We start from the raw sequence: 14,028 nt of genomic DNA on the forward strand, positions 1-14,028 counted from the left end.
CAATGGAGAGATGAGACAACTGGAGGATTTTACTGGATGTAACCAGTATGACAGGAAGAGAAGGTTCACTGCTAGACCTCCCTGTTTCTGCACATCATGCCTTGGATTTTGAACAAGTAGCCCCTAATCCACATGTTGCCACTGAAGCTCAAATAAGGTTCAAATTGTTTCACTACATGAATTGTTCTTTCTAAACGTTAGTCGTGTATTTTAGATTTGTTTTTTCCGTGAGACCATATTTTTATATCAGCAATGTGCCTATCGCGTAGCTGTTTTTACAAAACAATGATGTCAATTTGCCACAATGCTGTGGCAGAATCAGGGAGCCTTAGGTCGTATATAAGTGGTCAGATCGTGGCAGTAATGTTGTGCCATCGTGTCTTTTTCACAAATGATTACGCGGTGTGGCATAAAGGGGGTATGGGGCGGTCTCTGCCCTGCCACGCACTTCCGTTCATCTTGGACATAACTTGCTTTTCCCGCGATCAAAGCTGTGCTCCTTAAAGAGCAAGTCACCCCCAAATGAACTTATTTTTCTGATAAACTATATAAATGCATGTCTAATCGTGCTGCAGACACGTGTAGTCAATAGTTTTGCACTTTAGTGCATTTTAGTTAAAATTTAAATTTTCTGTCTAAAACCGTTGGTGTTGTGTCAGGTAAAAACTCTGCACTGCATTTGAATTTAAATCTGCCATCACTATTGGCTAAGAGGTACCCAAGAACGTTAGCTGGTACCATATGATGTCACAATGTCGTTGTGAGCCTCTGTGTGTGTGTGTGTGTGTGTGTGTGTGTGTGTGTGTGTGTGTGTGTGTGTGTGTGTGTGTGTGTGTATTTGTTAGCGGCTCCACCCTCTCTGTCTGCTAGGCAACAGCATTTGTTGCATTTTTCAAACAGGAAGTGGAAGTTGAGTAAGACTCTGGTAGGGGGTGACTTGCTCTTTAAGGTTTTTAACAAGCCGTTTCTCATGGTGTCTGTCCCCCACAATATCCTGCTGTCTCTGGTGATCTGACCTCCAGCTCTAATGGAGAAAAGCTCCAGGAGTGTTGCATCGCTTCAGTTTATCATCTCAGCTGGTTCTGTTTACTAAAGCGAACCCTAATTTTTTACTTTCATTTTCAATACAGTTGCCAGCCAGAGCTCGACATCAAGTCCCTGTGTTTCATGTTCAGCCTGCATGAAAACCCAATGTGACCCATTATAATCAGCAATAATGAGTAAAAGATGATTTCTCAGTGAGAAACTTATTTGTTATTTGTAATAATCCGTGGATCACGGACAACTCGTTCTGGCAATGGAATATGGAGTTAACTGAAACCTTATTTTATTGGTTATTTTCTGAGCAAGCTTGTAAGCTCAGATTTTAAAACCTCGTCAATACATTGCACCCCTGATTGTAATTAAGCATCAAACACTTAAATATAAATAAATCAATATAATATTCCCCACCAGTATTTAAAACAAACCGATGCCCTTGATAACACGCGAGGACTAGTTTTGTGTACAACTCTGTTTTTACATGTTTAAGACTACAAATCTGAGAATGTCTGATTGTGTTTTGCTAGTTACACATAACAGAAAGTAATCAGATTACTGAGTTTTTTCCTCAACTAAGGTTTGACCTTTCTGGCAGCCTTTTTTCTTCAGGATTAGGTACATGTAGGAGGCCTTTGCCTCCACTGTAGCGGGCTGGGTCATGAATGTCACCCAAACCTAAATGCCAGTGTCGTCCCTCCCCCCAAATGCAAGTGCCTGCTCTGTATTTTCTCACAGCTTGTTGTGACTGGCCTTGCTGAGCTCGCCCAGTGCTGCTTCCACTACCGTAGTGTCCGGATGGGATCCACAGATGCTACTGTTGCAAGAGCCTGAAGCCCGGGGCGAGGCGCCAGCCGATCCAACACAACATAACAATTCAAAGCAGCGCTCTCTGGCTCTGGGCCCAATGTACCCCACTGTCACAGGGCTGTTGACCTCACATATTTTATGAGGTCTTTGGTGCTCAGTGGGCTGTCACGGCTCATTAAAGCTTTAGAAAAGAACTTGCACAGCAGATTTTCTCGGTGATTAATAATAAACATGGAGAGATGGGAGAACAGAGGATGTGGGACGAAGCGGCATTCTTATCGTATCGTAGAAGCTTGAATGTGTTTTTAGCGCACACACATACAACTCATAACTGAATGGTCGATTCTGGATTTTAGACAAATTGTTGTTTCAGAAGCTTTTGAAAGAAAGAGGAAACCCTTCACATGTTTTCCTCTTATATGTTTACTCCCTAAGCTGTTATATAGTCATTCTTCCTCAATTGAGTTTATTTGAAGATGTTTTGGTGTTGTACACTGTTGTGTAATAAGCTGCATTGCTGGGCGTAACCAGTGAACTAAGGATGAGCAGCATGTGAGACCACACTTCCTCTTTAGAGGATGGTCTCTGTGCTTAACGTTGCGATAGCAAATTTAGAAAACAAGCTTAAAACAGTTCTTCATGCCTTTTAACAACGTTCCAACATAGTGGGGTGACGGCGGCACAGGAGTTACGTGTTCGCCCCGTAATCGGAAGGTTGCAGGTTTGAGCCGCGCTCAGTTTGTTGCTGTCATTGTGTCCTTGGGCAAGACACTTAGGTTGGTTTATGCTTGACGCGTCCGCGAGGTCCGCACGGCAAAATTGCGTCATTTTAACAACCACGCCTCTCCACCGCGCCCCCGCACGGCCCAAACTGACCGCACCGTGCACCTAGGAAATTTTCTAACCACGCGGACGGTCGTACACGGAAAAACATGGTGGACTGGCAAGAAATTGTATGGCTGAGGTTCGTAAATACAGACATTTGTATGATTCAGCTCTCAGATCACCGTGATCAACATGTTGTTAATAATTCTTGGAGAGAAATAGCTCGCACTGTCGGAAAAGACGAGGACGCTGTTAAAAATGCTGGAATGCCATGTTGTAAACAACAGTAATTTCTACTTCTACTATGGTAACACTGATTGTGTTCTAAAGTGCCTTGGGGGGTTGCAGGACTCTAGAAGGTGCTATATCAATACAGGCCATATATCATAGTATAGCTACAAATATTTTGTGGAGATGAGAAAAAAATTAAATAAAGTGGTTCCCTCGCATTTTTCTAAAAACCTTCACCAAGAACATGGTTTAGACCGAAAGCAACAATTGGATCATCCAGTTGTTGGTTTTGCTGAACCGCCACACTTCCCTGGGTCCTCCATTTGTTACGCTCTTGCATATTTAGCAACAGAAGGTGGCGACTCAATAGTATCAGAGTAAGAGAAACAGCCGGCTGCCACCACTTCAAGGAAGCTACCCGAGGGGATGGGAGAGTGTTCCGTGTTTGCCTTCAACACCTAGCTTGTAGATTTATCATAAAAGCTTTAAATCCTTCTACATCAAAGGCCAGATATGCTGAGGAAAGTTGACTTGGGAACCGCACGAGCTTATGTAATTATTTTTTTCACGTAGGCTCATTCACTGCAAAAATAATCACAAAAAGAATCTCATAGAGACTTTTATAACTGTCACATACATGAAAACTGTCTTCAACCCCCAATTCCTGCATCAGCTGCAGGAAGGAAACCGACTGGAGAACAATCACATGAGAATAAGCCAGTCTCTATATGTCACAGGGAAGAATAGTATTCATGGCCCCGCCCACTTAGACTTGCGACCGCCCACAGGAAGGAAAGAGCAGAGCACGTCTTGGCCAGGAGAAGCTAACTGTCTGCGTCTTCAAAACGTGGCGGAACAAGTTGGGATTTCTGTTATTTGTGGAAATAAAACATTGACACAGCTTTTTTTTTTCAAGACAGAAAGGCAGCGGAAGAGTCACATTCCCGTTAGCCAATCAGAGGTGATGCATGCAGGACTTGCAATCCTGTTGTTTTTTGCCTCCATTCCCCCAACAAACTTCTATCCCATGAAACAGGAGCTCCAGAACTTATTTTCCATGAATGAATGGGACCTTTAAGAGTTATGCTAGATTAAATGAAAACCCTTACAAGGTCATAAATGTCCAGAGCAATGTCCCAGAGTAGACTTCCCCCTTTTTTTCTTCTTATTTACTCACAGTAATTCTCATGTGTCTGTTCTTCCCCATCCAGCTCCACTTTGTTCCACACCACAGCCAGCCAGTCCCATCCCAGGGTAGCGTGTAGAAAACCGTCTCTACGACGGGGAAGAGGAAGTTCCCATGCTATAAATATGTTGACCGGTCAAAGAGCAGGTGAGGACGCTTACTTGGCGTAGCAACAGTGAGAATTTATCATGAATTCTTCCCAAGATCTATGTGTGTGTGCGTTTTAAATGATTTAAGTGAATAAGATGCTTTAATTGTGTGACTGTCTTGAGATTATTTAAAGAGATCTCACATCATTACTCTTTAATCTAAAATGAAGACCTCGTATGTCATGCAGATATCACAGTGCGACTTTAAAACTAGACAAATGGCGCAATCACGCAAGTGGGACTGTAACTGAGTCGATCTGGCACATCAGTTTGATTTATTTTGTGATCATTGGGCACCAAAAGTGTCTCAGCTCCCATCAAGGATAGATGTAGACTTTATGTGGATTTACATGTATGCAAAAACAAGATTATAAACTGTTTCCCCCTCCAGGCTGTGAGCATCAAACAAACAAGTTCAGCATCCTAGTGCAGAAATGAAGCATTCACCCGTGCAATAAAAATGTAATATTGCCTGGATTTTTTTGCTTTAAACCCTGAGTGGTGATGTCATTTGTTTACTCACCTGCTAGCTGGATTTTATTTTGTCTTTAGTCCATATGTCTGGGTGTCTAACAACAGGAAGAGGTAGACCAGAGTCAAAGTGGTTAAAGGGACTGTATGGAGTTTTGAATTTTTATGCTCGTGATTGCCCCCTCAGGCCAAAAGCGTAACTGCAGCTTCAATAGTAGGCTCGTGCACGAGGCGCACATGCTGTACGTGCACACTCCTTAACGAAAATAACAGCTGAGACAGTTCCTTGTGTGTGTGTGTGTGGCCCGGAGGACAGAGGACAGCAGAACGCGCAGCTAATAATTAAATAATTTGGTTCTGTACCTTTCTCTTCAGCACAGCCGACAAAGGTTTAAGATGGGTCAGTCCTCCTGCATGCTCAGATCATTCCCTTCCCTTGCTTGAAAAATTGTTCCAAAATGACAGTTGAACCCACATCTTTTTTATTTGTGAATTCAATGCCGTTCGGCGAGGCTCAAATAAAAATTTTGGCATCTTACTGTAAAAAAATATACCATTAATGTAAAAAAGAAAATCTAAATAAACTATGTTCACATCCAGAATCAAACCCAGGTCTTCTACACGAGAGTCCGATGTCTTACTAGGTGAGCTAAAGCGCCAGTGACGTCTTTTGTATCTGTAACATTTATATCCTTGATGACAGCTGAAACAACTTTCAAAGAACGGTTCGGAGAGAAAATGGCTATTTTGTTGCTAATTTGCAGGAAATATCTAGAAGAAAGTTCTACAGAAAGTAGCTAAGGGTCCTCAGAAATGTAGCTAGCTTTGTCACTAGGCGTTAGGAACAGCAACAAAGTGGCACTGCCTCTCTCTCTGCTGCAAATGCTACGGGCTATGCCTGAGCGTGAACGCGCATGAAGCAGCCTGCTCGACCCGAGCATCTCTCTTTTTCTGTGATTTTACAGAAAAACAGGCAATCACAGTAAAAATGCAAGGGCTCATTCTACAGGACCAGGGCATTGCAGGAGAATGTATGAAGAAGAAATGTATTATTTCTATACATGTTTTGGCTGTCAGACTTCCTTAATGTCCCTTTAATGTTGGTTAAATGATGTTTTTATAACCAAAACTGTAAGATTCACCATTAAACTGACTTAAAGACGGAAGTTTAAGTTGGTAGATTTAAGGTCCTAAAAAGGTTAAGACCTTAGTCTAACAGCTGAAACATCTCCCAGCCATCATGATCTAAAACTTGCAGGAAATGTGCTGGAACCAGACTGCAGTGCTAGGCATGTCAGCTCGATCTCCCAGTCCCAGCAGAGCGGCCCGCCAGTCTGAAGTTGCAAGTGAAATATTCTGGCTACCGGCGGCGATAGGGGCTGGGTGGCCTTTCATTAACCCTAACGGGTCATTTTAGCTCACACTGGCTCAAGAAAATTATTTTAAAATATTTAAACATTGCAAAGTGTCTCTTTAAAGCCACACTACTTTATAATGTTGTTAAGAGGCATGAAACAAATGTTTTAAGTAATTTATTTTCTAAATTTGTTATTGTAGCCTTAAGTCACATGCTCTGTTTTAGTTAGAGAGGGGAAGGCTTGGTGACGAAACACGCCTCTTTGTGTTTTTTATTGGTTAGATGCAAGTAATGACTCTTGCATTAAGCTATCCGATTTTTGCTTTACTTCGTATTGAAGATTTTATTGACCCATATCGTTGTCGAATTATTATCCTGCCCTAATTCTTACATAGCATAAAAAAAGTGCTCCAGCAGGCTTTGAGTCAATAAAACATGAGACTCAGATCTTTGTTTGTTTTATATATATTCATAAAGACCACTCAGCTGTCTCAGAGGACTTGTGGTCTTTCAGGCCTGTTTAATGCACCATATTACACACTGATTCACACACTCACGCAGCAAATACTCCAATCAGATCCTTGGAAAGTGGGCGTGGAGCCTTGTTCCTATAACACTTCTTATGCTGCTCACGAATGAGTCACGAGGAAGCTGGAGGCTCGCTCCACAGATACGTGCACCTGCTCCTGTAGGGTTTATGCATTTGAATACCCCCCCCCCCCCCCGAATCTTTTCCCTGGATACAGCCGCAGGGGTTGGAAGGTTAGGTCAGATGGTGCTGCATCTCTAATGTCGAGATCTATTTGAGCCTTAGAAGATACACAGCGTACAAGAATCACAGCGTTCCCCTTTACTGTCATCATACAGAGTGTTGGGGTGTAAGTAATACCTGTCAGTGCCTATTAAAGTGTCATTCGTATCCCCAGTTTGAGACGTTCTCTACCCACGACGGTGCACATGAGTAATTTTTGCCTTTTTTTGTGACTGATTCCTCGCTGAGGTCAGGGAAAGGTCTGAGAAACATGCTCAATAATTAAAGAGGTTTTCTCTAATGCGGAGCCTCTCAGTGTCTACAAACCACTTTCCTGCAAGGTGTTGAGTGATGGCTGTGAAAACAGGAAGTGAAGGCTGACGTTTTAAATGCACCAGATGTGACGCCATGGCGGCCGGTGTTTGGAAACATGAGACGATGCTCATACATGTTGCAGGACGGGATTGTGGAGTCGCCTTTAATTTCATCACCACGTGCACGAGTTCTTAACACTTTGTGTAATTTTCTTCCACAGATGCAGAACGAAGGTCTGGGATATGATTCCAGGTGATGCGGCGAAGTTAGTCTTCCGTTTAAAAGAGAGCTTAAATGGTGAGTTTTTACTCTCAGAAGCACATTTTTGTGTTGATGAGGTAAAACTTTATTTCACATCACTAAATTATAAAAAATGAAAGAGCAAGTCACCCCCTGCCAGATTCTTAGTCAACTCCCACTTCCTGTTTGAAAAACGCAACAAATGCTGTTGCCTAGCAGACCGAGAGAGCGGAGCAGCTTACAAATACACACACACACACACACACACACACACACACACACACACACACACACACACACACACACACACACACACACTGTGACATCACATGGTACCAGCTAACATTCTAGGGTACCTCTTAGCCAATAGCGATGGTAGATTTAAATTCAACTGCAGTGCAGAGTTTTTACCTGACAACGGCACAACACTGACAGTTTTAGGCAGAAAACTACAATTTTAACTAAAATGCACTAAAGTGCAAAACTATTGACTACACGTGTCTGCAGCACGATTAAACATGCATTTATATAGTTTATCAGAAAAAAAAGTTGATTTGGGGGTGACTTGCTCTTTAAGTCCTCCTAGTAAAATGTATTTTGAAAAAGCATTCATCAAGGCTCGATTTGGTGCCATAGTGCAAGTTGAACCATTAAGATGAATTAGATAAAGTAAATTGTAATGAAATGCGTAACAGACATTTCGATTGCATTCTTAAAGAGCAAGTCACTCCCAATCACCATTTTTTGCTGATAAACTATATAAATGAGTGTCCAATTGTGCTGTAGACCAGTGTAGTAAATTATTCGTCACTTTAGTGCATCTGAGTTAAAATTTTAATATTCTGCCTAAAACTGTCAGTGATGCACCATCGTCAGGCAAAAACTCTGCACTGCATTTGAATTTAATTCTGCCATCGCTATTGGCTAAGAGTACACTATGATGTTAGATGGTACATTATGATGTCACAATGTTGTGAGTGTGTGTATTTGTTAGTGGCTCCGCCCTCTTGGTCTGCTAGGCAACAGCATTTGTTGCATTTTTCAAACAGGAAGTGGGTGTTTACTAAGAATCTGGCAGGGGGTGACTTGCTCTTTAACTACTGGTAAATAGCATTTGGTGCAATTAAAAAGTAAAAAAAATACAATCTTAAAGGGGTATTTTAGACTTTTTGAAGTATGTTTTTCCTGTTTAAGGTCTAAAGAAGGTCATGTAATGTAAAATTCACAGCTGTGTAAATGTTTACAAAACATCGTCTCAGGAAATTCTATGAAAATTTTCGCACAACCTGCACTTTTCTCCCTCAACAGAATGTTTGCCATGCTACATGGGAAGGCTATGAACTCCTCCATGGTCTTCATCCTCATCCTTATCATCTTTGATGCTGTTGAGGGTCACCCCTACCCCGAGTTTTCACGTAATGACACTGAATTCCAACACCTGGTGCTCCATCCAGACCCGTCTGTGGGGACGGTGTACGTGGGGGCTAGGGATCACTTATTCCAGCTGGATGGATCAGGTGGACTCCGGCTGGAGCAAGAGGAGACCACCGGTCCTGTGAATGACAACAGAGAATGCCTTCCTCCTGTCACAGTGAGTAACTGTCCACAGGCCAGGAGAACTAGTAATCACAACAAACTACTTCTGGTGGAGCCAAAGGCATCAGAGTTGATCACCTGTGGTAGTATCTACCAGGGTACCTGCCAGAAACGTAGCCTGAAATCCATCAAGACGGTTCTGTTCTCCACGGAGAGACCTGTGGATACGCAGTATGTTGCAGCCAATGATCCGCTGGTGTCGACGGTTGGGTTGGTGGTGGAACTTCCTAGTGGGAAAAAGACGGTGATGTATGTCGGCCGGGGCTACACCTCCAGCCATCCGCCCATTTCAACCCGCCACCTTTCATCAGAGCCCGTCTTTAACCTGGAGGACACAGCCAAGCTGGCCGTAGCTGGGCGTCTGTCAGAATACGACCATCACTTCGTAACCACATTCACTCGCCGCTCGTATGTCTACTTCCTGTTTTACCGCCGCGACATCAAGTCTGTGTCAAGAGAGTACCGGACATATGCTGCCAGAGTTTGCCTGGAAGACACCTCCTACTATTCATATGTGGAGGTTCCTCTCGTCTGCAGATCGCCATCTTCTCCTTCAAGGATTTACAACCTGCTTCAAGCAGCCCAGGTATGTTAAGTCATTATGACCGTCCTTTCCCAACATCTGGTTTCTTTTAAAAAAGCTCCAAACAGTAAAGCCTGAGTCATGCTTCTCTGTCAGCTCCAAAAGGGAGAGACACGCACGGTCGGAGACATTTTGTCATCAAGCTTCTCCGTCTCCTGGGGAGTGTTGCAAAGCAATTCCCTGCGAGGACAGCAGAGGGTGTAGCGCTGTTCTGTGGTATCCTGTCATGTATCGGTCCAAGATAGTGTGTTTATATTGTGTTTTTGTATATAAGAGACTTTTTAACACGGAAAAATTTGTCTCTCATTCTCCTCCACCTCTTCATGCACTCGCCACCTCTAAACCCACGTTTCCTGTCGTTTCCGTCCACAAATAAAACGCTTGCTGCGCATCTTTTCACTCCTCCAGTCACAGGGAATTAAACGTTCATGTTTTTAGAGTTTTTTCGTGAGGTATTCTTCAAGCTTCTCCGTGTCTGCCGCTAGTTATCCTCGACTCTCTTTATGTTTTTGAGGGCCCATGGCGGTGGTGTAGACGACAGTGGTGCCCTAACCAATCACAAGCTTGCGTTCTCCGACTCGACGGATGTTTAGAAAAGAGAGCTCGACTCCGTCTGTCCTTGTGAGGGCTCTCCAGCAGGCCCGCAAGGACGGATAATGGCGTTGCGTGTCTCCGCACTGGCGCAGAAGCATGACTCAGGCTTTAGTTACAAGTCATATGTAAATATGATGTCTGGCCCCGGTCCATTCATGGCTCTTAGTCGTGGGGCGGGATCTGCAGTTGTCTTGATCTACAGTTCTCTCCACGTGCTGTTTGATAACAAACAACGTGACATTCTTGCCACTATGGATGTCAGTCAACAGGGCAGTCCTTCATTCACCATCAAAGAAGATGCAAATACATCCCTCCAGAGTGTTTCCTGTGCTTTTGTTGCAACAGGTGGGACAAGGTGTGGGCCTGCAAGGCGAAGACCTGCTGGGAGTCTTCTCCACCCGCATTGGTTCAACAGACAGTCCCCTGGATCCCTCGGCTCTGTGTGTTTTCCCTCTGGATGAGCTCGACCGGCACATCAACTCCACCCGTGACCTCTGCTACACCAAAGATGGGCTGGTGGAGGGCAGAGGAGAGGTGGCTTACATAGAGTATGAGGTCAAATCCAGCTGTGCCAACCTGCCTCTGGTAAGGATCGCAGGAGAAGATGAAAGGAAAGGGGAGGATCTTGAGGGAGGGCTGTGCAAAGTGAAAAGCAAATATTTTTGAAGGTCTGGGATTTTTGAAACTATCAGAAATCTGCTCACAGAAGCTTGTATATCCCCCTCTAACAGAAAGCACTGGTTCTTGATTTAGACCAGAGATACCGGACTTACAGTTGCTACATTAACGTTATACGTCAAGAGAAATAATCCCTTCACCTAAGCTATATTGACTCTCTTGACTTAAGTGTTCGGCATGAGGTAAAACAAATAGAAAGCACGGCCAAGTAACGAGGAAGGACTGCACCGACACAATTAGGATGAGTAATGGATGGAAGTCTGGTAATGAGGCTTGCTTTGAAAAGCTCTGAGTTCCTAGATACCCAAGGAGAAGCTTTCGCCCAGCTGCAGCCACCCAGAGACGGTCTCCACTGATCTGAATCTGCTCAGGTCCAAGCCCTCAGAACCGTTTAATGAGATCATTAGAGATCGATAAAGAAAACCAACCCGGAATCATCTGGTCTGCTGCTTAATGAGCTCCGACACAAAGAAAAGGGGAGTTTTTCTTACGCTTTTACCTCGCTGACATAAGATGGCAGAGACAGAGAGGGAGGAAACTCAAACATGGGAGTAGAAAGGAAGATCTGACTACAGGCTGGAGGGAAATAGGGCAGATTTGTTAGCTCACTTTTCCCATTCACCAGTAAAAAAACATCTTATTTTCTCCATAAACAAACCAGGGAGACGAAGCGATTTGCCGCTTCAATGCTCTATTCATGGCTAATTATAAACCATCATGAGTTACAGCAGAACGGCTGCTATGTAAAAGCAAAATAGCATGTTGGGTGCTGTTGACTAACTACACATTAAGCTGTTGTGCAAATCCTCTAAACTAAGATGATCAGAGGCTCTGAAGCAATAAGAGGGGCTGTGAACTTCTTGACCTGAAGTGTTGTTTTAGGTTCATGTCAAAGCGATTAAATCCAAACAGAACGCCGTGACCTAAAGTAACAGTAATAAAAACCGTGTTTATGTTCCAGCTAATCAAACTTTCCATCTTGTCACATCTTGTAGAACACCCTGAATGCATACCCATGTGGCTCTGACCACACCCCCAGTCCCATGGCAAGCAAGGACCCACTGGAAGCCACGGCTGTGTGGCAAACCTCGGCCGCCCGTCTCACTGCTGTGGCCGTCAGCGTCCGAGAGGTGCACAGCATCGCCTTCCTCGGAGACGCCAGAGGGAATCTTCACAAGGTATTCCTCCCCCAGCGTGCACCTGGTTGAAGACAGGGAGTCAACCCTGAGTCATCAGGATTACAGCAGAAATATTTAATCCACAAGGCAGTTTTGCATTTAGGGAGTGTTCTAATCTTTAATTCATTCATGCAAGCTTACCTAATGCTCTGTTCGCCCTGCCCCTGCGTCTGGATCATCTTCCTGCAACATAAAAGCACTTTACACTACATAAAACACTGGGTTTAACGTTCATGGCTGTTTAATCTTCCACTTATGCTTCTGTATCAACATCACAGCCTCACACTGCAGTCTTCAAAGATTCCCATCATTCCTCTGTTCCCAGTGTGCCAGCAAACACAGACAGGCATACCACAGCGATCCCATGCTTCATGCATTTGCTTTGTGCTCTGTGGGCTGCGACTGTGATTTTTGGAGGCCAAGTGCAGTTTCACCTCCATAATTTAAAGCAGTGGATGCAGTTTTGACAAAAAGATGGATTTTTATTCAGTTTCTATTTAAGATTTCACAAATGTTTCTCTCAAAGTCTGAGTGCTAGTTTTACTGTCTAAACACTGAAAAGTAAAGCCAAATTTATACTTCTCTATCAGCTCCAGTAGGGAGAGACGTACGCATGGACAGAGGCGTTTTGCTCTTGAACTTCTCCGTCTCCTTGGGAGTGTTGCAAAGCAATTCCCCGCCAGGACAACAGGGGGCGTAGCGCTTATCTGTGGTATCCTGTCATGTATCCGGTCCAAGATAGTGCATTTACTATTGCGTTTATTGTATTTAAGAGACTTTTTAATGTGGACATCTCATGGTGCTTATAGGAGATAAAGTTGGATGTCATCTGCATAAAGATGGTAGGACATTCCTTTGAACTCATTCGCTGCCAGCGTTTCTCAGCATTTTTACTGTTTATTTAAGAGTCACAGAACGTTGCACACTAGGATGATGTCGACGCCAAAACAACCAAAACAAAGCGGAGACTCACCTCTTACATCGGGAAGAATCCACGTGTTTCGAACGTTATCCATTCTTTCATAATCTGTTGTTGAATTGTGATCGGCAGAAGCTTTTCCGGTTCGCGCCTCACTTTTTTTACAGCAGCGGCCCAAAATGATCTCCTAACACGTGGATGTTCTGCCTCCAGATCATGTGACGTATGACATATGCGCATGAAGATCAGCATTAGAGCTGAGATGTTTGTTCTCACGGTGCGGGGGCTCGTTCCGACGCCCACAAAGTAAAAAAATGCAAATGACGACTTTAGTCGCCATTGGCAGTGAATAAGTTAAAGACCCCAGGATGGGCTGGAGAGGAAGCAGATAGAGGAGGAAGAGTAGAGGCCCCAGCACAGAACCTTGTGGGACACCATGGGTGAGGAAGGTGGTAGAGGACCAAAATGTGGAGTCGATCTCAGAGAAGGAACGCTCAGACAGATAAGAGGAGAACCCCTCCAGAGCAGTTCCTGATAGGCCTACCCAGTCTTTCGGCCTATCCAGTAGCAGGTGATGGTCAACGGTGTCAAAGGCTGATGTCAGGTCTACTACCAATCTTGGCGGAATGAATGCCAAAAAATTCCCGCAAGGCCATGCCGCCACGGCACGTTCATAAGACACACCGTGATAGCAGCATTATCCAGATTTTCTGGCATGGTGTGTCTTCTAAAAAGGACTCTAGAGACCGCTGCAAATGTACCAAATAAACGAGTGAACCACATCTTTAATATTTTGATAGTGAAATGCAGAATTTTTTTCAGATTTTAAATGAGTGGGCTCACACTGCTAGTTTCTGTTTGCAATATATCAAACCAATGTTTAAAGAACACAAACGACAACGTTTACCCTATGAATACTGGAGCTTTTTGTTCAGCCTCATTCCTTTACTCCTGGATGACTTCAAGGAGGTAATGATTGAAACATTCAGTTTCGTGGGACGCTTGGGTAAGACATTCAAAAATATTAAATATGGCACTTAAAGCATTATTTATTGCCTAAAGGTCTCAAGGTCAGTAATCATTCTGGGCTACTTCCTTTGCCATTAT

General features: G+C 43.8%; 1 protein-coding gene across 3 annotated transcripts in view; it reads left to right on the forward strand.

Moving 5' to 3' along the window:
- The window catches only part of plxnb1a (plexin b1a), a 76,730-nt gene that overhangs the window by 32,366 nt on the left and 30,336 nt on the right, over positions 1 to 14,028 (forward strand). For 2 of the 3 annotated variants that reach the window (XM_015968607.3, XM_015968609.3), the window contains exons 2-6: positions 4,116 to 4,237; positions 7,354 to 7,430; positions 8,682 to 9,555; positions 10,492 to 10,731; positions 11,820 to 12,002. In XM_015968607.3, coding sequence (XP_015824093.3) covers positions 8,683 to 9,555; positions 10,492 to 10,731; positions 11,820 to 12,002 — 1,296 coding nt within the window. In that variant the 5' untranslated portion in view covers positions 4,116 to 4,237; positions 7,354 to 7,430; position 8,682. The remainder of the gene's footprint in view (positions 1 to 4,115; positions 4,238 to 7,353; positions 7,431 to 8,681; positions 9,556 to 10,491; positions 10,732 to 11,819; positions 12,003 to 14,028) is intronic. The other variant, XM_015968608.3, reaches the window with a different exon arrangement.

The sequence above is a fragment of the Nothobranchius furzeri genome, chromosome 15 (genome assembly GCF_043380555.1).
Source record: "Nothobranchius furzeri strain GRZ-AD chromosome 15, NfurGRZ-RIMD1, whole genome shotgun sequence".
In the NCBI taxonomy this organism is placed as follows: Eukaryota; Metazoa; Chordata; class Actinopteri; order Cyprinodontiformes; family Nothobranchiidae; genus Nothobranchius; species Nothobranchius furzeri.